Source organism: Carcharodon carcharias, chromosome 9, assembly GCF_017639515.1.
Source record: "Carcharodon carcharias isolate sCarCar2 chromosome 9, sCarCar2.pri, whole genome shotgun sequence".
Lineage (NCBI taxonomy): Eukaryota > Metazoa > Chordata > Chondrichthyes > Lamniformes > Lamnidae > Carcharodon > Carcharodon carcharias.
Window position 1 is genome coordinate 10,605,187 of NC_054475.1, and position 23,242 is coordinate 10,628,428.

The window sequence follows — 23,242 nt, forward strand, 5'->3', positions numbered from 1 at the left end:
AAAAGACAGGAATGAGAAAAGAACATTTAGTTCACCAAGCATCCTCATTACTTTCCCACCAAGTCATTTGATACACTTGAAAATCCAGTGAAGGAAAATAGTGCCATCTATCTAAACCCAGTCTTCCTCAGTTCCAAATGTCCCTAGTTCGCGGTATTTCTGTGCGCTTGGACGATGGCGGGAAGTTTTCCCACAATGACCGGATTTATGGAGGAGCTGAATCCCTTAGAAGACTCACCCACTTTGCGAGGATTTTTTATGCTGTGATCAGGGTTCCTCTAAACTACAGAGAAACAAATTGCTACCCTAACAATCAGCATTCCCGGAGCAGTTCAGCCTCATCCAAACAAGTTGGAAAGTACTGAAAGAGCATATATAAGCAATTCGATTATTTTTACCTGAAAATAATGAAAGTCCCAAAACATATCGTTATCGAGGGATTTAAATTGGGCTAAATTCAATCTACACAGCATTGCAAAACAATTCACAAAGGACTCATCCAGTTCAGAGGTTCCATGCACCTCAAACACATGGGAAGAATTTTGTCCACAGGAATTCTATACAATGGGATCGTTACAATGGATCTGCATTCAGTACATTCACAGATCCAATGGTGTGACTGTGTGACTCTAAATTCCTGATATCTCAAAGGAAGAGGTCTCATTTTTAAGTTTTATTCCTCAGAGAAGTTTTTAAACTTGTTTCATGTGGGGAAGATTTCAGTGTGGATGAGTGGGGGGCGGGGGGGTGGGGGGGGGGTAGCGGTGGGGCTGGAGTAAGATAGGGGGTAGCAGATTGGCTGTCCCATTACACACGCTGCCCAAAATTCTTTCAAAGCCCATGTGGAGTGTATGGCAGTCAGACGATCCAATGCCATCAGTTCACCCCCTCTACTGAAGTTTACAACACTGCCTATTCTTATATAGAATGGAATTTACAGCACAGCAACAGGCCATTTGGCCCAACTGGTCCATGTCGGTGCTTATGCTCCACATGAGCCTCCTCCCACCCTACGCCACCCAACCTTAGGCCAAGACTTTCTAGTCCCATCATGGTGGGAACTATCTTGGGAGATTTGGCAGCCCAGCCAAAAGTCCATTGACTTTCAGCGGCACCCGACAGTCCCGGCGATGGGTGGAGCCAGGAAAGCCCGCCCTTCGAACTGTGGAGGAGCTGTCAACCAGACCCTGGCATGTAATTTCTTGTAGCGCCAAATGCAGAATGTTAATCCATGTATTGCTGGGCTGGAGAGGATAAAATCTGCACCAAAAAAATGAACTTTCTGCCATTTTCTCCTTGTTCAAATAAGTGAGACACTTGCTGGAGGGTGGGGAAAGGTGAGCGTCTGCCTTATTATGATCCCTGAACATGGAGTGAATACTTGGTTTTAAAAATCAGGAGGAACAGGGTACTGAAAATTAATCGGAAAAGTGGTGTGAATCAACCAGGCGCCTCTAGAGGGTGAATCAGTGTGGGTGAGTAATGCAAGAGCTTTGGTCAGAGAAAGAAAAATGTAATATTTATCAGCCATGTATAGGCAATATTGATCCCTTTATATCCATTACTGAAGAAGGGCACTACTAAATAATGCTCTCAAATCACATGGGGCTCCTGCACTTTTAAGGGATTGCAAAGTAATGGAGCTTATAGAATATTAATGTTGTCTAGTGGTTGTCACTCATAACCGAGGATATTATTAGCAGTTAACTATCATGTCAGTGCAGCAATACTTGTGAGTTGCCTAATGGCACATTGACAAAGTGCAGCCACTTGACTAAGTGGATCTGTCACAGTGTGTCAGAGCCCAGGTGCAATGGAAACTGCTCTGTTTACATTGTGGAGCTGCTGGTTCCCATGCTGCTCCAACAAAACCCAAAGGCACCAGCGAGCGCTCACCTGCATAGGTGGGAGTGAGTCACTCGTATCACCCATAACCAACACAAATAACCTGCTTCTGTCTCTGATGATTAGTGCTTCCTGGTAATGATACCATGTGGAGCCGTGCTAAACACCAGAAGTGCCCACGTTCGGTGGATTTCAGTCAACAACAACTTGCATTTATAAAGCTGGTGGAGGAGCCCAGGATAAGGTGGCATAGCCTTAAAATTAGAGCCAAAGCGGTTTGGGGGTGATGTCAAGAAGCACTTCTTCAAACAAAGGGTAGTAGAAATTTGGAACTTTCGCCTGCTAAAATCAGTTGAGGCCATGGGTTAATTGACAATGTCAAAATGGGGATTTATTGATTGCTGTTAGTCAAGGGACCAAGATGGGTAGATGGAGCTAAGAGGCATATAAGCCATGTTCTAACTGAATGGCGGAATAGGCTTGAGGAACTAAATGGCCTCCTCCTGTTCCCGTTGTGCATTTAACATAGGAAAATGTTCCAAGTCACTTCACAGAAGTGTAATCAAATAAAAATTAGGACAGGTGACCAAAGGTTTGGTCACAGAGGGAGATCCATGTCCAAAGGCAGCAAGACCTGGACAATATCCAAGTTTGGGCTGAAAAATGGCAAGTAACATTTGCACCCACAAGTGTCAGGCAATGACCATCACCAACAAGAGAGAATATAACCATCACCCTTGACTTTTAAAGGCATTACTATTGCTGAACCCCTCACTATCAACAACCTGGAGTTTACCAATGACCAGAAATTGAACTGGACTAATCATATAGACTGTGGCTACAAGAGCAGATCAGAGGCTAGGAATTGTGCGACAAGTAACTCACCTCCTGAATCCTCAAAGCATGTCCACTATCTACAAGGCACAAGTCAGGAGTGTGATGGAATACTCTCCACTTGGCTGGATGGGTGCAGCTCCCACAACACTCAAGAAGCTCGACACCATCCAGGGCAAAGCAGCCTGCTTGTCTGGCACCCCACCCACAAATATTCATTCCCTTGACCAGTGACGCACAGTGGCAGCAGTGTATATCATCTACAAGATACACTGCAGGAATTCAACAAGTCTCCTTCAACAGCACTTTCCAAACCCATGATCACTGCCATCTAGAAGGACAAGGGCAGCAGAAACATGGGAACACCACCTGGAAGTTCCCTTCCAAGTCACTCACTATCCTGACTTGGAAATATATTGTCGTTCCTTCACTGCCTCTGGGTCAAAATCCTGGAGCTCCCTCCCTAACAGCACGGTGGGTGTATCCACACCTCATGGGCTGCAGCAGTTCAAGAAGACAGCTCACCACCACCTTCTCAAGGGCAATTAGGGATGGGCAATAAATGCTGGCCTAGCCAGAGATGCCCACATCCTATGAACGAATAGCAAGAAAAAGTTTTGAGGATGAGAGACTGAGCCAGCGAGGTTCAGGGAAGAAATTCCAGACCTTAGGGCCTAGGCAGGTGAAGGAGAGTTACCAATGGCAGGGTGAAGGAAGCAAGCAATGCAGAGGAGGCCAGGGTTGGAGGGAAGCAGAGATCTCCAAGGGCTGCAGGGCTGGAGGAGACTACATGACACTTTAATATCAACCATACCCCATACCTGCTTTTGTGTTGCCTTTCATTTTTTAAAATGTATTTGCTCACCTGGGCATCTTTGGCTGGGGCAGCTTTTATTGTCCATCACTATTAGCCCCTTGAGAAGATGGTGATGAGCTGCCTCCTTGAACCGTTGCAGTCCATGTGGTGTAGGTACACCCACAGTGCTGTTAATGAGGGAGTTCCAGGAATTTGACCCAGCGACAGTGAAGGAACGGCGATATATTTCCAAGTCAGGATGGTGAATGACTTGGAGGGGAACTTCCAGATGTTGGTGTTTATAAGTGCCTGCTGCCCTTGCCCTTTCAGGTGGTAGAGGTCATGGGAATGGAAGGTGCTGGTGAAGGAGTCACGGTCCGGAAAGAATTAGTGAGATATTGATTGCCTCCTTCATCCTTATGAACAAGTGTTGGTCAAATGGTCAACGCTGTGTAACAGATGGAATTAGAGTAAGTGGACTCTAATGGGGGTGGCAATCAATCAACCTCTGTCCTTTATTCTGCAGGACAATGTTCAATCAGCAGCATAGCAGCATTGCAAACTATATTTTTATGGACCTTTGGCTCAATAGCTTCCAAGGGTAGGTTTGTTCTTATAATGAAGCCGTATTGCCAATCGAAAAAGAACTGCATTTGGCTGCACTCCAGTAATATAAATATAGCCTCAGGGAACTGCAATTCCTGTTTCTTAGGGCATTTGGTTGTGCTGGTCCCTTTCCCTTCACTTCTGCGGGTTTCTCCTCTAAGTACACATGGGCTGTACACACTCACATATTTATTATCACAACACACATGATACATTCATCATCTACACATCTCTACGCACATCATCACCAATGTCTTTCTAACATACGACATCACCAGCCTGTTCCAGACACCCTGTCGAGAGGAACACACCTTATTAAAGGAAATCACCGCTCAGTGACATAATATTCTAAAGTTAGAGCTTGGATATGATTCTCTGGCACAGTCATCCCAGAGTCAGCAGAACATTAGCAGATGGAAAAGCTTGAAAGAGATGGAGTACAGCTAATGATTATTTGAATTGGTTTTGGATAACTCACCTGTTGATATGATGTGAGAGGGCAGTAACTGTGTGTTGTCACTATCCCAGATACAGCAGAACAATTTCCTTCATTTGCTGTTCCTTATACAAGAACACAGCTGCTGATTTGGTTGCAATTGGTGATCAGACATCAGCAAACCCCTGGCAAATCGAGTGTGACTAAACCTTGTGCAACTGTTTCAAATCAGAAAGCAAACATGTTTGGATTCAGCTGAGCGGAAAGCCAGGAATACCCGCTTATAACAGCCATAGCAAATCCCAACAAGGTGACTCGCATTTTGCAGCTGCCTGTACAATAATTGTGTGTCTGGAACTAGAGACACTGACCAAAGTATTGGTGCAATCCAAATCCAGCTTTAGTTCCACAATAATGGTCCAGGTTTTGCACTGGTAATGATAAAACTATCAGCGCTTGCCCTTTTTATTCTTCTGAATCTGACAGCAGCTCCTAGAGTTGACTCATATGCAGTAAAATGAAGAAATCCAGAAATTGGTGTCAGTGATTCTCCATTGTAGAAATCACTGAACTGATGAGAACCTGCCCTTTTTACACTATTAGTCCTGTAAAAACCCTATAAAAAGTTGAATTGTTGAATGGTATATAACTATGCTTTTAATGGCATACTAAGTTCATAATTACTTCTGTGAAACCTCTCTGGCACTGAAAAACTAATTTCATCTTTGTAGAATGTCAAATTTCTCCATTGTAATAAAAAACACATTTTAATTATGTCATTTTGTATAAACTCTGTTTATAACATTTCAGCATCTACCTGAATCCTATGTGTGTGCCCAATCACTTATTTTTCTCTCTGTAACATTTAATTAAAAGCGAAGGATAATCAATGCAGTTTATTTCCTGATTTGCTGTTTGTGAGAATTATTCGATGCGATTGGCTACTTATCCTGCTTGATGACATCACTGTTACTGGACAGCTGGAGATCCCCTTAACTTAGCACCAGATTTAAACTGACAGTGGGACATGGGGAAATCCACACCACAGAGCTCATTGTTAGACTTCTTCGAGGTTGGAGATGAGTGCTATCATTTCCTGACCACAAAACCTAACCCAACATGTTGTGTTGCTCACACCATCTCCACGTGTGGCAGTGCTTTCTACAGTAGGAGCAGCTACTTAAAAAAATAAAAGAAGGTTTAACATTTCAGGCCAATGACTTTTCGTCAGAATGGTTCTGATGTAAGGTCATCAATTTGAAACATTAAATCTGGGCAACATCTTCAGGTCGGCGAGCAGGGATAGGGCCCGCTCGCTGATGTGTAAAATGATGCAGGGGTACATCGGGCGTGCATCCCAACGTCACCCTGCGTCATTTAGATTTTCAATTCGGCGGGCGGGCAGTCGATTCAGGTGCCGACAGGTCAACGGCCATTAAAAAACGAATTAACCTGATTGATGGACCTGGGAGCCCGGGGGGAAACAGCGTGAAAATCTCATCCAGGGGCACGATGAGGTTTCATGAGGGGTTTTTAAATTTTTATTAAAGGTTTCAATAAAAGTTATGGGCATGTCCCAACTCATGGGACAGCGGGTCAGGGAAATTTTTTTAAATGTCTTTATTTGAAGTCTTAAAATCGGAGACGATCTCCCTGAGGCAGCGCTTTGCCTCAGCTGAGGGAATCGGCAACCCCCCCCCACGCAGGGAGCGCATAGCGCTTCCTGGCAGACATCAAGTGGGGCAGGCCTTAATTGGCCCGCCCACGCAAAATGGCGGCACAACCCCCCCCCCAACCGGGGGTGCCGATCGGGAGGCTGCTCGTCCACAGCCACCCCCACACTTGCACCCACCCCCCCCCCCCCCCCCCCCCCCCCCCCCGCCCCCCACCCCCCACCACCACCCCCGGAAGGGGGGTTAACGTTGTCCTCTGTTCCTCTCTCCACTGATGCTGCCAGACCTACTGAATATTTCCAGTATTTGTGTTTTTAATTCAGGTTTTCAGCATGCGCAGCATTTTTGTTTTTGAATTTACACAAAAAGGCTACCTCACGTTGACATTGAAATCTTCACAGCACAAAGTAATCTTTTAAATGTGAATCGATGGTATCTGTTTTGCAGGTGAGGACTGAGATTCTGAAGGAAATTAGCAGCAGGTTTGGCGTAAGAAACTCCCTTGCAGTTCTCCATCGCTGACACGTTGTGTTTAGTCATCAGGATGAGACTGTCAATCAGTCCCATCTTTGTCATTTCAGTCACAAGCTGGCTAACAGGTAAGCTCTACTATACATGATTAAAGAACAGATACTTCCTTGTGCTCAGTCAATGAGAAATGACACTGAATGTGTGAATGCTTTTGATCTCATGCATGACCTGGAACATAAGAATATGACGTGAGAAGACTTCAAGCTTGTCCTGCCATCCAATTAGATCAAGGTTGATCAGTATCTCAATTCCAATTTACCTGTCTTTGCTCCCCATATCCCTCACCTTACAAAACATAACTCCAGTCACTCTGGACTCATAAGTAGGCCACGCAGCCCCTCAAATTTGTTCAATTTCACTTAGATCTGAAAGGATTTGAGACACGGGCCAATCATCATCTAATTGAATGTGTCACTTTCCTTTCTACATAACTATGTAAATTCACAAGTATCAGCTTGTTCCTAACTACCTCTCTATTCTTGCCTTATATCAAAAAAACTTGTATTTAAGTAATGCTTTTCACCACATTACATAGGTGGGCCATTCAGGTGTGGTGTCAGGAAGCACAAAGAGTAGTGAAAATCTGGAACGCTCTTCCCCAAAAAGCTGCTGAGATTGGGGGCGGGGCCGTGATGGTCAATTGAAAATTTCAAAACTGTAACCAATAGACTTTTGTCAGGCAAGGTTACTAAGGGCTACAGAGACAAGGTGGGTACATGGAGATAAGATACAGGTCAACCATGATCTAATTGAATGGCGGGACAATTTTGAGAAGTGACTTGGCCCACTTCTGTTCCAATGCTCAAAGCACTTTACAGCCAATGAAGTACTTTTGAAGAGTCGTCACTGTTGCAATGTATTATGGGCCATACCCGGATCATAAATTCCTGAAAACATTGACAACAACAACTTGATGTAGTGTCTTTAACGTAATGAAACATCCCAAGGTGCTTTGCAAGAGCATCACAAAGCAAAAATGACACCGAGCCACATAAGGAGCTATTAGGTCAGGTAACCAAAAGTTTGGTCTAAGAGGTATGTTTTAAGGAGGAGGAAAGTAAAGGAGAAACGTGGGGGGGAGAGACGGAGAGGTGTAAGGAGGTTTGGGCCTAGGCAACTGAAGGCACGGCCACCAATGGTGGAGCAGTTACAATTGGAAATGCACCAGAGGCCGGAGGCCAGAAACTGGGTTTTGGTGAGACCGCACATGGAATACTGTGTGGTGTTTTGGTCTCCACATTTAAGGAAGGAATTCTCACACTGGAGGTAGTACAGCGAAGGTTCACTAAATTTGTCCCTGGGATGAGGGGCTATGATGAGAGGTTGAATAAATTGGGCTTATATTCTCTGGAGTTTAGAGGAATGAGAGGCAATCTCATTGAAACCTACAAAATTCTGAAGGGACTTCATAGGGTGGACACTGAGAGATTGTTTCTACTGGTTGGGGAATCTAAAACGTGGGGGCACAGTCTCAGGATAAGGGGCCGATCCTTATCCTGAGGAGAAATTACTTCACTCAGAGGGTTGTGAATCTTTGGAGTTCTCTACCTCAGAGGGTTGTGGAAGCTCCGTCATAGAATTCATTTAAGGCTGGGACCAAGAGCTATGGGGAACAGGTGGGAAAATGGAGTTGAAACCCAAGATCAGCTCACCGCCACCTTCTCAAGGGCTACTAGGAATGGGCAATAAATGCTGACCCAGCCAGTGAAGCCCACATCCCGTGAATGAATATAAAATATAAATATAAAAAAGCGATTGTATTGAATGGTGGAGCAGGTTTGGCAGGCCATATGGCCTACTCCTGTGTCTTGTTTCTTGAGTCCTTGTATTAGATCAGTGCAGGTATCTTGGAGGGTAGTGGGGCTAGAGGAGAGAGAGGGGCAAGACAATGGAGCAGTTTGAAAACAAGGATGAGAATTTTAAAATTAAGGTGCTGTTTGCCCGGGAGCCAATGTAGGTCAGCGAGCACCAGGGTGATAGATGAATGGACATTACTGTAAGTTAAGACACAGGCAGCGGAGTTTTGGATGGCCCCATGTTTACAGAGGAACCAGGTGAAAATCAGGTGAAAGTGTGGCAAAGGGCTGATGAATCAGGCCAGGACCCTGAGTCGCAGGCCTTGGTCTCTGCTGAGGGTATCTACAGGTTTTGTTTGCTGCTGAATCCCTTACCTGTCTGAGTTAAACGGTGTGAGGGTAGGCGAGGGGACTCAAGTCTAGAAAATCCCTGGCCTAGACCCAAGGATGTAATGGGTAACCAATATCCTAGTTCAAAGCAGCCTGGACTGGTCGAGTCTGGACTATCCTCCCACTTCAACCTACCAAATTCAGTCAGCCTGGTGGTTACTATCAGCCTCCTTATAAAGAAACCAATGGGAACAAAAAATGGAAATGCTTGCATTTGTCCCTCCCAGAGTGGCCTGACTTCATTGAACTCCCACCCTCTGCACCCAACTATGGTAGCTACCACCCGACCCAGATATCACTGCATAGATGGGAGAGACAGTCAGTGGAGGAAATTCCCAAACTGATCCCAGCAGTGGTCGAGATGAAAGACGTCTGAACAAGTAGGCTGGTGACCAAGCTTATCCTCTAGAAAGATACAGTTCTCTGTAGTTGTTTCTCTCCTCCACTGTTTTCCTGGTTAGTATCTGGATGATTATTAATCCCCATGATTAAGGTTGCAGCCTTTTCAATGGCCTCCTTAATCTCTTTTTTTTTTAAAATCTCCTGAAGTATCCACTACTCCACTCCGGGAGATGTTTATTGTAACAACTCATAATTATCGGCTTCACCATCCTTGACCTCAATCTCCGTTGCCACAGTTACGTCAGCCAAACCATTTATACTTATTTTTAGGACCTTGACTTGTTTTGTGTTCCGATAGCTTCCATGAACTCTGCAGCTAGTTATTTTAATCTCTTAATCCATGTCCCAGTTTAACTAGGTCTCCTTCATTCCAGTTACATCTAAACACATTTTTCCAAATTCACAAATATGCTGCCAGTATTAATTAACTTACTCACCTCTTCTCTCACTCCCCTTTATTACGTTTCCTCTCTTTATTACACTTTGATTTTCTGTCCCTGCACAAATTGATTTTCCCTTGAATTTCCTGTTAATATCACTGAGTCCCTTCCATTCCCCCTTTATCCAAATATAAAATTCGGGAATGGTTAGGTCATTTTCCTTTCTGTAGTCTAGCCTACCTATTCCTGGCTGATGATGTTCCTCTAGGTCCCGGATCTTCCTCTAAAACAACCCCAGTTGTCTTTAAAGCATGTGCCTTTGGACAAATCCTCCTGGCTAAGCGCTCATTCATAAAAACCCAGCTGGCTCACTTATGTTTAGGAGAGGAAACCTGCCGTCCTTACCCCCAATGGCCTACATTTGAATGTGGCTGGCTCTTACCTGCACTCTGAAATGGCCTAGCCACTCGGTTGTAGGGCAACTAGGGATGGGTAACAAATGCCAGCCTTGTCAGTGATGCCCCATCCCACGAGAGGATAACAAAAGCTGTGGTGAATGTGATGGCTCCCTCTCTGTCAGAGTCCCTGCCTCAACTGTTTCACCAGAACAAGTCACTCTACTGAGCTGGAAGCCGTGGTTCAGTGGGTGAGTGACGCTCTTGTGTCTGAATCAGCAGGCTTTTGGGTTTGATTCCCACTCCTGATCATTGGGGCTGCACTTGACAGGGGGCGGAGGAGGGAGCGGCAGATGGAATGAAATCCGGCTTCCAGCCAACACGCTCCGCCCTGCAGCCATAATACGCTGCGGGTGCGATTTCCACCCATCACTTGGGAGGAAGGCCCGCCCTGGGGAGCTGCCAGCCAATCGGATTGGACCCTGAGTCGCAGGCCTTGGTCTCTGCTGAGGGTATCTACAGGTTTTGTTTGCTGCTGAATCCCTTACCTGTCTGTGTTAAACGGTGTGAGGGTAGGCGAGGGGACTCAAGTCTAGAAAATCCCTGGCCTAGACCCAAGGATGTAATGGGTAACCAATATCCTAGTTCAAAGCAGCCTGGACAGGTCGAGTCTGGACTATCCTCCCACTTCAACCTACCAAATTCAGTCAGCCTGGTGGTTACTATCAGCCTCCTTATAAAGAAACCAATGGGAACAAAAAATGGAAAGTCAATCGCTGCTTGCATTTGTCCCTCCCAGAGTGGCCTGACTTCATTGAACTCCCACTCTCTGCACCCAACTATGGTAGCTACCACCTGACCCAGATATCACTGCTGCCGGGACTGCAACCAGGCCCAAGAAGAAGGCCAAATGGATCCTGGAGTGAAGGAAGTCCGGTGTATTGGGTGGGGAGGGGGAGGGTTTTGCCTGCTTAGGGAGGGGGGTGGTGGGGGTGGGTTTTGGAGAGCAGGCAGGTAAGAAGAATGGGGTGTGCTATCTTAGGGGGTTGCCTCCAATATGCAATGGGAACCCCTCAAAGATAATATTCCCCCCTTCCCACACTTAAAACCATTTGTTTTAAACACGGGCTGCCCACTCCTGCACGGTTGCCAACGTCAACCATGTTATGGTGTGGGCAGTGTATTATCAGTGAGTTAACAACCTCAACTGATCCTCAATTATTTATTTATGGCGCAAAGGCTGCCAATTTTGGTACCTGACCACCTACTGTGTTATGGGAGTGAGGCTCAGGTCTGTGTGGGAAGGTGTTGGCCTGGGAACCTGCCCTATTTTACATTGCCCCACCCCCACTCACCCCATCAAAAACACCCCCAGGGGCAGCACATAAATCCAGCCCATAGCTTCTACTTAACCATACAACTGTTACACCTTTTCCTTCTGTTTCAAACAAAATGCTTAGGACTACTTACAGGCACGTCACCCCCCTCAGTCTCTGCTTTTAACTCCCTCCATGACTGAGCCACCTCCCTACCTCTGTAACATCCTCCAGCCCTCCAACCTTCCAGATCTCTGCATTCCTTGAATTGTAGCTCCTCGTGCATTCCCAATTTTCATTACCCCGTCACTGACGGCCATGCCTTCAGCTGCCTAGGGACAAAGTTCTGTAATTCCCTCCTTTAACCTCTCCACCTCGCTACCTCTGTGCCTCTTTGAAGATGCTGCTTCAAGCCTGTCACTTTGACCTTGTCCTAATATCAGCTTACCTAGCCCTGTGCCATTTTTTTTTTTGTCTGATTACATTCCTGTGAAACACCTTGGGATGTTTTGCTACATCAGAGGTGATATATAATTTCAAGAACACAAGAAATTGGCACGGGAGTAGACTATACAGCCCATCAAGCCAGCTTCACTATCCAAACAATCCTGGCTGATCTTGGATTCAGCTCCATTTTCTCACCTGCTCCTCTGATACCCTGAGGGACCAAAAATCTGTCCATCCCAGCCTTAAATGTATTCAACGATGAAGCATCCACAACCCTCTGAGGTGGCGAATTCCAAAGATTCACAACCCTTTGAGTGAAGAAATTTCCCTTCATCTTAGTCCTAAACAATTCGCCTTTTATCCTGGGACTGTGCCCCCATGTTTTAGATAACCCAACCAGTGGAAATAATCAATGTCTACCTATCAAACCCCACCCCTCCATCCCCCACCCCCCCACCCCACCCCCAACCTGGATTTTGTAAGTTTCAATGAGATTGCCAAGTTGTTGTTCTTGTTCAGTTACTAATTCCCATATACCCAGCCGTCTCTTACTCCTTGTCCTTACTTGTCCACACTCTCTTCAATATTCCCAACGTTTGGCTCCAGAAAAACCAATCGCCTTCCTGTCAGTATTTACAATCAAAGGAATGTCTTTCATTTCCTACATTACAACAGTGACTACAATTCAAAAGTACTTCATTGGCTGTAAAGCTTTTTGGGGCATCCCATGGTCATGCAAGGTGCTATATAAATGCAAGTCTTTTTTTTTTCTTTTTTCTTTTTCCACACTGTTGAATCTCCTACAACCATTATCTCATATCTTGCATTGATTACCTTATTCTTCAAAGCTACATTGCCTTAAGTATTGATTGGACGGAATGAATTTTTTGAGCAAGAAAACAGACACAGAAGGATCCAATATAGCTTCCAGCATGTACACACTCAGTATGTGCCAGCAGTGCACCAGACACCATATTGGTTAGGATTATGGGGAAAGGGTGGGAGAGTCAATACCAACTGGATGGATCTTTTGAAGAGCTGGCAAGTCTCATAATGAGCAGAAGGGTCTCCAGTGCTGCATGATTCCATGAATTATTTGGTGCCCTCAGCCAGCATCCCAGCAACGGAGCCACGAGCGGTGCATTCAGATCGCCCATAAGTGTGGAATTATCCACTTTGGGCGGCAGAATGGAAAAGCAGAATATTTTTTAAAAGTTGAGAGACTAGTAAATAAACAGTAGCTTGGTAGTAGAGAATTGGAACCTTGCTAAAAAGGGAAACATGTTGCTGAAGCTTTTCTCTTGGCACTCATCAGGACAAATGCAAGAATGTCAAATTTCAAACAGACGTGATCACAATACATTCACACACAGGGATCCATTCGCTGCAAACAAAAGGATTATGTTCAAGCCTGTGCCTTTTTTGAATTACCCGGGAGCTTGGGGAACCTATAGTTCCCCGCTGCTTTTTCCAAGGCCATGCCTCAGCCAATCAGAGTTGACTTGCCAACATCCTTTTCTCCTGCAGTTTAAATGGTTGAGACTGTTTGAAATTTGGTATTCTTGTATTTGTCCTGATGAGTGCAAGATGAAAAGTTTCTGCGGCATGCCTACTTTTTTATCAATAGAATAGTAAATGTTGGTATTCAGGGGGATGCGGGGTTCTTGTACAATGAATCACAAAAAATTAACATCAGGTGCAACAAGAAATTAGGTAGGCAAATGGTATGTTAGCCTTTATTGAGAAGTGATTGGATTTAAAGAGTAGGGAAGTCTTGCTGCAATTATACAGGAGTTGAGTGAGACCACACCTGGAATTGTGTGTGCAGTTTTGGTCTCTTTACCGAATGAAGGATATTCTTGACTTAGAGGGTGTACAACAAAGGTTCACTCAATCAGTTCCTAAGGTGAGAAAGTTGTCGTGTGAGGGGTGATTGAGTAGAAAGAGCCTGTATTCTCTGAGGTTTAGAAGAATGAGGTGTAACTTTCTGGAAACAAATAAAATTCTTAGATGGGATTCTTATAAAATTCTTAGGGTGGATGCTGAAAGGCTGATTCCCCTGTCTGGAGAGACTAGAATTACGGGGTCATAGTCTCATGTTAAGAGGCTGGCTGTGTGGGACTGAAAGAAAGAAACTTCTTCACTCAGAGTGTTGTGTATCTTTGGAATTCTCTACCCCAGAGGGCTGTGGATGCTCAGTCACTGAGTATATTCAAAATGGAGATCAAGAGGCATTTGTGCACTAAGGGAATCAAGGATATGGAGACAGAGCAGGAAAGTGGAAAAGTTCAACCATGATCTTTATTGAATGGCAAAGCAGGCTCTAAGAGCTGTATGAATTCTCCTCCTATTTTTTATGTTCTTATACAAATGAGACAAGCAGATCAGGTTCCTGCCATCAGCCCTATAGGCACTACAGCAGCTACTGCACTCAAATTGCACCCAAATTCAGGTCTTTCTAGGCCATTATCACCAATTGTCACACTCGCATCAACGCCATTTTCCAATACAACATAGAATTACACTGAGCCTACAGCATAGAGACAGTCCACCCTACTTCATCTCACCTCATCAACATATCCTTCTATTCCTTTCTCCTTCTTGTTTTCACCTAGCTTCCCTTTATGTGCATCTCTCCTATTTGCCTCACCTGCTCTATGCAGCAGTGAGTTACACATTCTAAACACTCTCTGTGTAAAGAAATGGCTCTTGAATTCCCTGTTGGATTAATTAGTGACTAGCTTATATTTATGCCGTTAGTATTGGACTTGATCACAAGGGAAAACATCTTCTCCATATCTACACCATTAAACCCTTCTATAATTTTAAAACCCCTTTCACCCCTCAGCCTTCTAGAGGAAAGATCCCCGGCCTACCTTGTCATTCTGATAGTGCGGCAGCATAGTGGTAATGCTACTGCATTAGCAATTCAGAGGCCTGAACTAATGATCTGTGGAGATGAAATCAAATCCCACCATGGCAGCTAGGGAACTTAAATTCAATTAATTAAATAACTCTGGAATATAAAGCTAGCATCAGTAATCATGAAACTATTGAACTGTTGTAAGAGCCACCTGGCTCACTATTGTCCTTTGGTAAAGGAAATCAGTAAAGGATAGCTGCTGTCTGATCTACATGTGACTCCAGTTCCACAGCAACGTGGTTGGCTCTTAACTGTCCTCTGAAATTGTCCAGCAACCCATGTGGTTGTATTGGCAATAAATACTAGCCTAGCCAGCAATATCCACATCCCATGAATGAATACATTTTTTTTCTATTATTTATTCATGGGATGTAGCCTTTGCTGGCTGGGCCAGCATTTATTGCCCATCCCTAGTTGCCCTTGAGAAGGTGGTGGTGAGCTGCCTTCTTGAACTGCTGCAGTCCATGTGTTGTAGGTGGTACACCCACAGTGCTGTTAGGGAGGGAGTTCCAGGATTTTGACCCAGCAACAGTGAAGGAACGGCGATATAGTTCCCAAGTCAGGATGGTGAGTGACTTGGAGGGAAAACTCCAAGTGGTGGTGTTCTCATCTATCTGCTGCCCTTGTCCTTCTAGATGGTAGTGGTTGCTGGTTTGGAAGGTGCTGTCTAAGGAGCCTTGGTGAATTCTTGCAGTGCATCTTGTAGATGGTACACACTGCTGCTACTGTGCATTGATGGTGGAGGGAGTGAATGTTTGTGGATGTGGCGCCAATCAAGTGGGCTGCTGTGTCCTGGACAGTGTCAAGCTCCTTGAGCGTTGTGAGAGCTGCACTTATCAAGGCAAGTGGGGAGTATTCCATCACAATCCTGACTTGTGCTTTGTAGATGGTGGACAACTTTGGGGAATCAGGTGAGTTAAATAACTTATCAAATCTGGTAAGCTTATGAATCTTTTTTGCACCTTCTCCAGTGCCTCCATGTCCTTCCAAAATATCGCTTTCTGACCTGTTTGAATTAGCAGTCAGCACAAGGAAAAAGCCTTTCTGATGCTCACTATCTCACGTAGCACGATACACAAATCATGGGGCCTCTTTAAACCTCTGGATCTTACCTCATCAAATCATGGATTCAGATCCCTCTTTGACGAGCGGAACAAATAATTATGAATATGCGAAAGTGTTGGGTGGAAAAGATGGCCGGTCCAGGAAGCCTGCCCTATACCATGATGATTCGACCATTGTGACTAAACATTTCTTCCCTCTGCTGACTTCCCCCACAACTCACGTAACCTTTAAGGAGAGACAGTAGAACAGAGAAAAAAACCCACATCTTATAGGGGAAAAAAAAAATACTTTGTAAAATTCCTTTCCAGCCCACTCAGGTGATCTAAACCATTCCAGGAGATTATTGACAAATACATTAATGCATTTCGTGCAGGATGATGTCAACGAATTTGGCAATCTCACCAACCTGGATGCATTAGGAAAACATCTGCATAATTTCTCAACCGGTGACTTGTCTCCCCTCACCATCTATCAATCCTTATGGGAGTGAATTTCCACAGGGGAGTACTCCTGTTTGTCCGCTGTAAGAACAGGAAAATCCTTGCAGAAATCCACTCTCATAATCTATCCGACAATCTGGTGGTGTGCAGCATGTTTTGGAAGATGCCATCCTTCAGAAGGAGCAATTTTAAACCTAGGCCCTATCTGCCTACGGGAGTTGGATCTTGAAAATCCTCCGGCCAAAAAAGAGTACGAATTGTCCCAGTTTCTTAGTCAACCTTGTTCCCTCAAATTACCCCATCAAAAGAATGGATCAGCTGGTTATAAGACCATAAGAACTAGGAGCAGGAGTAGGCCATTCAGCCCATCACGCTCCACCATTCAATAAGATCATGGCTGATCTGATTTTGTCCTTAAAGCCACTTTCTTGCCTGTCCCCCATAACCCTTGACTCCCTTGTCAATCAAAAATCTATCCAGCTCAGCCTTCAATCTGTTCAATGACCCAACCTCCACCACTATCTGTGGAAGAGATCTCCAAAGGCTAATGACCCTCTGCGAGAAGAAAGATCTCCTCATGTCCATCCCTAAAGGGGAGACCCCTTATCTTTAAACTTTTGCTATGAGCAAAACAGCTACCAACTTTAACTACATAAAAACACTCACTGGACTTCAAAGAAATTCAGTGCACATAAAGCATGTGGAGATGTTTCCAACTGACAACATAAGATATTATATAAATGCAAGCCTTTATTTCACTCAGACCAACTTCAACGAAATAATGACCATTTGATACTCTCGATTGTGGGTCAGTTGGTGGGGGTCTCATCTTTGAGTCACAAGGTTCTGGGTTCAAGGCCCACTCCAGGGATTGAGCACAATAATCAAGTCTGACACTCCAGTGCAGTACTGAGGGAGTGTTGTACTGTTGGAGTGCTGATGTTCTCATAAGATGTTAAACCAAGACCTCACCTGCCTGTTTTTGCAGACATAATAGATCCCATGGCTATTTTGAAGAAGAGCAGGGAGTTCTCCCTGGTGTCTTGGCCAATATTTATCCCTCAATCAACATCACCAAAATAGATTATTTGGTCATGATCACATTGTTGCTTGTGGGGAGCTTGTTGTGCCCCAATTAGCTGCGTTACAAGAGTGACTCAAGCGTTTTGACACACCTGGTGGTCGTCGAAAGTGCTATATAAATGCAGGTCTTGCCTTCTTTCCTTCAATTCTTCAGTTTTAAGATAAGCCATTCGAAATTCAGGACTGAAGGCCATTTGACCATCCACTTACTTCTATTCCATGTGACTTCTACAAAATTACGAAAGTTTAATACCCTCTGGAGTGTTGGTGAGGCCAGCGCAGTCATCCGGTTATGAACTGAACGGATTCTGCTAGGCTCCACATCCAATAGCTGGTTACGTTTGGAATCTCGCTGAATTTGATCCTCTGAGGATAAGTAAACCTTGCTTGGCCCCTGGTTTATCCTGTTTGAATGTTTTTGGGTAAGTTCATTTCCTCAGGTGTAGCTTTGATCTTGAGTTCCCCCTTTAAATAATGACATCTGCAGGAATCAATAATTGATGCATAGCAGGATTAGATTTTGCTGAACTGGGGGCTTTGGTCTTTCAGGTTTCTGCACAGTTCAGCACTAAATCGCCTTGAATAAAAACAGAAAAACACTGGAGCTACTTAGGTCTGGCAGCATCTGAGTTAATATTTCGAGTTGAGTATGATTATTCTCGACTGAAGAACACACAGGAGCGTCAGCCTTGATTTTTGTGCTCAATCCCTGGAGTGGGACTCGAACCCAGAACTTTGTGACTCAAACATGAGAGCCCCACCGCCTGACCCACAATCGAAAGTATCAAGTGGCCATTCTGAAGAAGAGTCATATTGGACTCGAAACAAATTAACACTGTTTCTCTCTCCACAGATTCTGCCAGACCTGCTGAGTATTTACAGCATTTTCTATTTTTTATTTCAGATTTCCAGCAGCTGCGGTATTTTGCTTTTAACTAAATCTCCTTAGTTTCTTTTGCTGAGAAACTCTTTATTTAATATATTCTCCACAAACAGCAAAACATTATTTAAATAAAATGCAAAATACTGCGGATGCTGGGAAACTGAAATAACGGAAAACGCTGGAAAAACTCAGCAGGTCTGGCAGCATCTGAGGAGAGAGAAACAGAGGGTGGAATCGTCCCAGGTTTGCACCGTGTGGTGGCAAGCAGGGAAAACAATGTTTTGCTCATCGGCCGCAGAGGCAGCTGCTCACCCACACCCTCCACCAGCGCAGACACACACACCTCGGTGGGACCTAGCTTTAGAGAAGCCTTGGGATCACAATCCGGTGAGCACATCGCACTGTCTGATCCACAGGCTGGGACTACCCAGGTTTCTGCCACTTAGGAGACTGCTGGAGGCCGGAAATTTGCCGAGTCCGAGTCAGATGACGAGCCTCTGGACTCAGTCATGTGCCAGTTGCTGGAGCTGCAAAGGCAAACTTGGGAACATCAGGAAGGGATGTCCGCTGCACTCCTCAGATTGCAAGGCACGATGGAGGAATCCATCCACCTTCAGGCTGAGGTGATAGCACCAGCATGCCAATGCACTGAGGTCAACACTGGTGGCCTCCATGGAGATCTTGACCCAGGACATTGGTCCTGCACCGCTGCGCGGGCTGAATTCCAATGCTGACGCCATAGTTGACCTCCAACAGTGTCAACACGAGAGGGATGCAGGGCAGCTTGATCTCACTCTAGCTTCTCCTTCTCCTCAAGGAGTCAACCTGGGGTCCTCAAGCACCCATAGGGAGGAGGATCAGCAAGTGTACCCCCTGAGGCCATCCAACCAAGCGACTCGGGCCCATCCAAATCCTCTGTTCCTGTGACCTCAGCAGCTCCAACTCTATAGGCTGAGGAGGGTGCCACTGCCACGCAGCAGGACCCTGAAAGCAGGCCAGGGACCTCCAAGTCTCAGCCCTACAGAGGACACCAGTCAGGGTCGTCACAGACAGGGCGTATCAGTCAGCGGGCTGCCTGCACCTCCGCTGTGGATGTCCAGGGAGCACCAAGATGTGACGGCAGGGTTAGGAAGGTTAAGAAGATGCAGTTGCACAGCCTGAGCAAGGGTGTTAATCACTTGTACGTACTGTTCACTATTGTAAATAAACTTTCAAGAATGTCTCCCTGCCTATGGCTCCATGTTCTGATGAACAGTGTTCATGTCGCTCAGATGTGAAACCTTTCGGCACAAGATAAAGGAGGTGTCTCAGTCCAGGGCCTCTTCCCTGTGCTTCATGCAGACTTCAGATCAAAGTGATGGTCCGGCCTCATACTCACTGGACACATTACTGATGCCTGCACCTCGGTGGTGCTGGTCATTGCTGCTGGAATGTCATGGGCAGGCATCACAGAGTTCCGTCATTCTCTCTGCATGCTCCCAGCACCTTTAAGGTGGGGCTGACCCCTATCTCTTCAGCATCTGTGGCCAGTGATACTGGCTCAGGTGCTGGTGGTGGACAAAGGATCAGATACATTTAAAATTCCATGATATGACCCTGATCACAGAGCTCAAGCGAACTGCCCTCAGCCAGACAGAAGTCAGATACTCTCAGAAGCTATGTGAAGATCTATTGTGTCCTCACTGCAATTGAGCAACTATTAGGGCCTCCACTGCATCTCCATGACAGGAACATTCTCACAGAGGGTATACACGCAGCCATAAGCCAGACTGGAGTCAAACATTCATAGATACAATGTGAGGATCTATGGTGTCTCCTTACTGCATGTCATCATCATCCTCCACAAATATAGCAGCTATAGGGGTCTCCTGATCACGCCTGTCTCATCTGGCCAGCGCAAGGGCCTCATCCCCGTCATCATTGTCTTCAAGGACCGCCTCACCCTCATCCCCATTAGCATCCTCCTCATCGGAGGAGACCTCCAGCTCCTGCATCTCCTCCTCAGCCAGCTCATCTCCCCATTGCAGCGCCAGGTTGTAAAGGGTGCAGCTGGCGACAAAGATATGTGACACCCTCTGCGGACTGTATTGCAGGGCTCCACCAGACCGGTCCAGGCTCTGGAACCTCATCTTCAGCATCCCGATGGTCTGCTTCACCAAGTTGCGAGCTGCAGCATGAGCCTCATTATAGTGTCGCCACACGGGTGTCATCAGCCACGGCTTCTGCGGGTGGCCCTTGTCCCTGAGAAGCCAGCCCTGTAGCTTCTGTGGATCCTGGAAGACGTCAGGGATCTGAGACCAACTGAGAACATAGGAGTCGTGCACGCTCCCTGGAAACCGAGCGCAGACCTGCAGGATGTGTTTGTGATGGTCGCACACCAGCTGCACATTCAGCGAATGGAATCCCTTGCGGTTGCCATAGTTGACCACTCGTTGCGACGGAGATCTGAGCACCACGTCAGTGCAGTTGATGGAACCCTGCACCTGTGAGAAGCTTGAGATCTGGGCAAGTCCAATCGCTCTTGCATCCTGGCTGTCCTGGTCCCAGGCGAAATGCACAAATTGATGTGGAGCCATGAAAGGAGCCATAAAAATTGAGCGCCGCCAATTTCATGGCCAATTGCAGTGGATGCCCTACATGTCCCTGTGGCGCCAAATCCTGCAATAGCTGGCAGATGTGACCAACCAGTTCCCTGGGCATGTGCGTCTTTGGTGACACAGGTTCTTGGTCATCTGCAGGAATGAAAGGCAATGCCTATCGACCCTGGGTCTAGCTAGGCACTGACCAGTGAGGTCTCGCTGTGGCTCTTCAGCAGTATGTGTGGGAGCCCCTGCTGTTCCTTCTTCCTGAGGCTGCTGCTCCTGACTCTGTGCAGCCAGACGCCTCCATCGCTCTCTCTTCTCTGTCATCTCTGCTCTCTGTAGGCCATAAGGCATTCAGCTAGTTCACCAGGCTCCATGATCCTGACGTACTCCTCCTGCAGGGTGAAAGAGAGAGCCACATGGGTTAGCATGGGTGTTCCAAGAACCTCTCTTGGTTAAGACTGAAGGCCTCTTAGCCCACATCGGAGACTGCTGACCATCACTTAGATGGCCGGAGATTAGTGCGCTGCGTGGCTGCCTGAAACCCCACCCAGCTCCGCCCCACCCACCTGACCGACTGGCAGCAGCTTTGCCCACTGGACTGCAGGCTGTGCTCTCAGCTCAGGCACAGGCATTCTCCTAACCCACACTGCAAGGCTGCATTGTTAGCTTGAACCATGGGGGAGACTGGTCCAAACTGGGATGCTGACATTGCAAGAGGCTGTTAGCACCTCCAGCAGTGACTGCTCCATGGTTAGCTTTTGCAAGGAGATTGTACAATGTGCCCAGTCATCTAACTGTTCTGCAGTCCACTAAAATGCTCATTAGTTTGCAGTCTGTTGTCCAAGGGGCGAAAAGCTCTGGAGTATTTGGTGGCACTTTGATGCCTCTGCGTTGCTTGAGTGGACAGATAAGCTTGAGGCCCAACTCCAAGCATGTCAATGTGACTGCATTTGAACTGCCTCAGTTTCAGAGGAATGGTCACTTTATACAAGGTTTCCCTGATGCATAGCTACTTCCCTCCCCCCCCCCACCCCACACGTGCTTCTGCACTACCTTCAACCGGAGGGCAGCCCATCTACCCCCCCCTCCAACACATCTCAACCGCAGAGCAGACCTTGCCTCCCGCCCCCAAGTTGCCTCAACTGCAGGGCAGCCCTAGTTCAACAATTTCAGACCATGAACTCTTTCCTCCATATTTACTCCCTTTTTAATCCAATTATTTCCTTCTTCCCCAACCACCCCCCACCTCTTCCAACAGGGCTATCTGTCACAGGTTCTTATGTTTTGCTTGCATAGAGCACCAACCCTTGTTCTGCTATTAACATATTCTGCTATCTTACCTTTATGCCACTATCAGCTCCTTCTTTAGTCTTTAACACTACCATTAACACACCCTTTGTCCTGTGTCCATGACATCGCTGTCAATCTCTCCTGAGCTCCCACCCACCCCTGACCTTCTAATCTGTTTCACCTGCTCCACCCCATCTTAAACGGTGTGAAATCCATCACATTTCTACTTCTCTTTAGCTCTGAAGAAAAGTAATTTGGATTCAAAACATTAACTCTGTTACTCTCTGCACAGATCATTTAAAAGTCAATTAATGACTCTACTTATTCAAAAAAGCTTTCAACATGCATGAATGTTATAAACTTAGAGTCGATAATCTTTGAGTTTAGCATCACCAATCCCTCCCATAAACAGATCTCATGTCCACTATGATACAGAGTGCATTAGTTTCTAGTTAATCAATAACATGACCCAGAGATCATAACAAAAAGGTTACTCGTGTAAGTACTGGATACAATGATCTTGAACACTCTGCCACATACTTACTCCTATCTTTATCAGGAGGTGGACTGTAGCAAGATAAAGCAAGCTCATGAACTAACAAACTAGTCTATTTAAAATGTAGGACATGAATGCACAGAACGCAGTTTGAGATTCAATCAATTCCCTGCTGTTAATGCCATAAAACATAATGAGGTACACAGATCTGCCTCTTAAAGGGCTGATTTCATTTACAAGCAAGCAGCTTCTGTATTCTGACTCAATCCCTCTCTTTCTCTCTCTCACACTCCCTTCCATCTTTCTGTCTCTCTCTCTCATCCTTTGTCTCACTGTCTCCCTTTCTCCATCTCTCTTTCTCTCTCTGTGTCTCTGCCATACTCTCTCTCTCTCTGCTTCTTTGTCTATTGCTCTCTTTCTCTGTCGCTCATGCCTGATGTCTGGAAGCCTTGCTCAACAGCAGGAGAGAGAAAAAGATAAACCAACCCTCTGTCCATCTGACTATTCCTGGCCCAGACTTTTCCCATATTAACTTCTCCAGATATTTTAACTGTTCCCATAGGGTGATTTGATTGAGGCTTTTAGGATTTTGACAGGAATTGATGGAGTAAACGAACTGTTTTCACTGGT

At 45.9% G+C, this 23,242-nt stretch overlaps 1 protein-coding gene across 2 annotated transcripts in view; it reads left to right on the forward strand.

Annotated features, from left to right (window-relative positions):
• cntn2 (contactin 2) overlaps positions 1 to 23,242 on the forward strand; it is a 177,516-nt gene that overhangs the window by 43,624 nt on the left and 110,650 nt on the right. For both annotated transcript variants that reach the window (XM_041195638.1, XM_041195639.1), the window contains exon 2: positions 6,638 to 6,789. In XM_041195638.1, coding sequence (XP_041051572.1) covers positions 6,735 to 6,789 — 55 coding nt within the window. In that variant the 5' untranslated portion in view covers positions 6,638 to 6,734. The remainder of the gene's footprint in view (positions 1 to 6,637; positions 6,790 to 23,242) is intronic.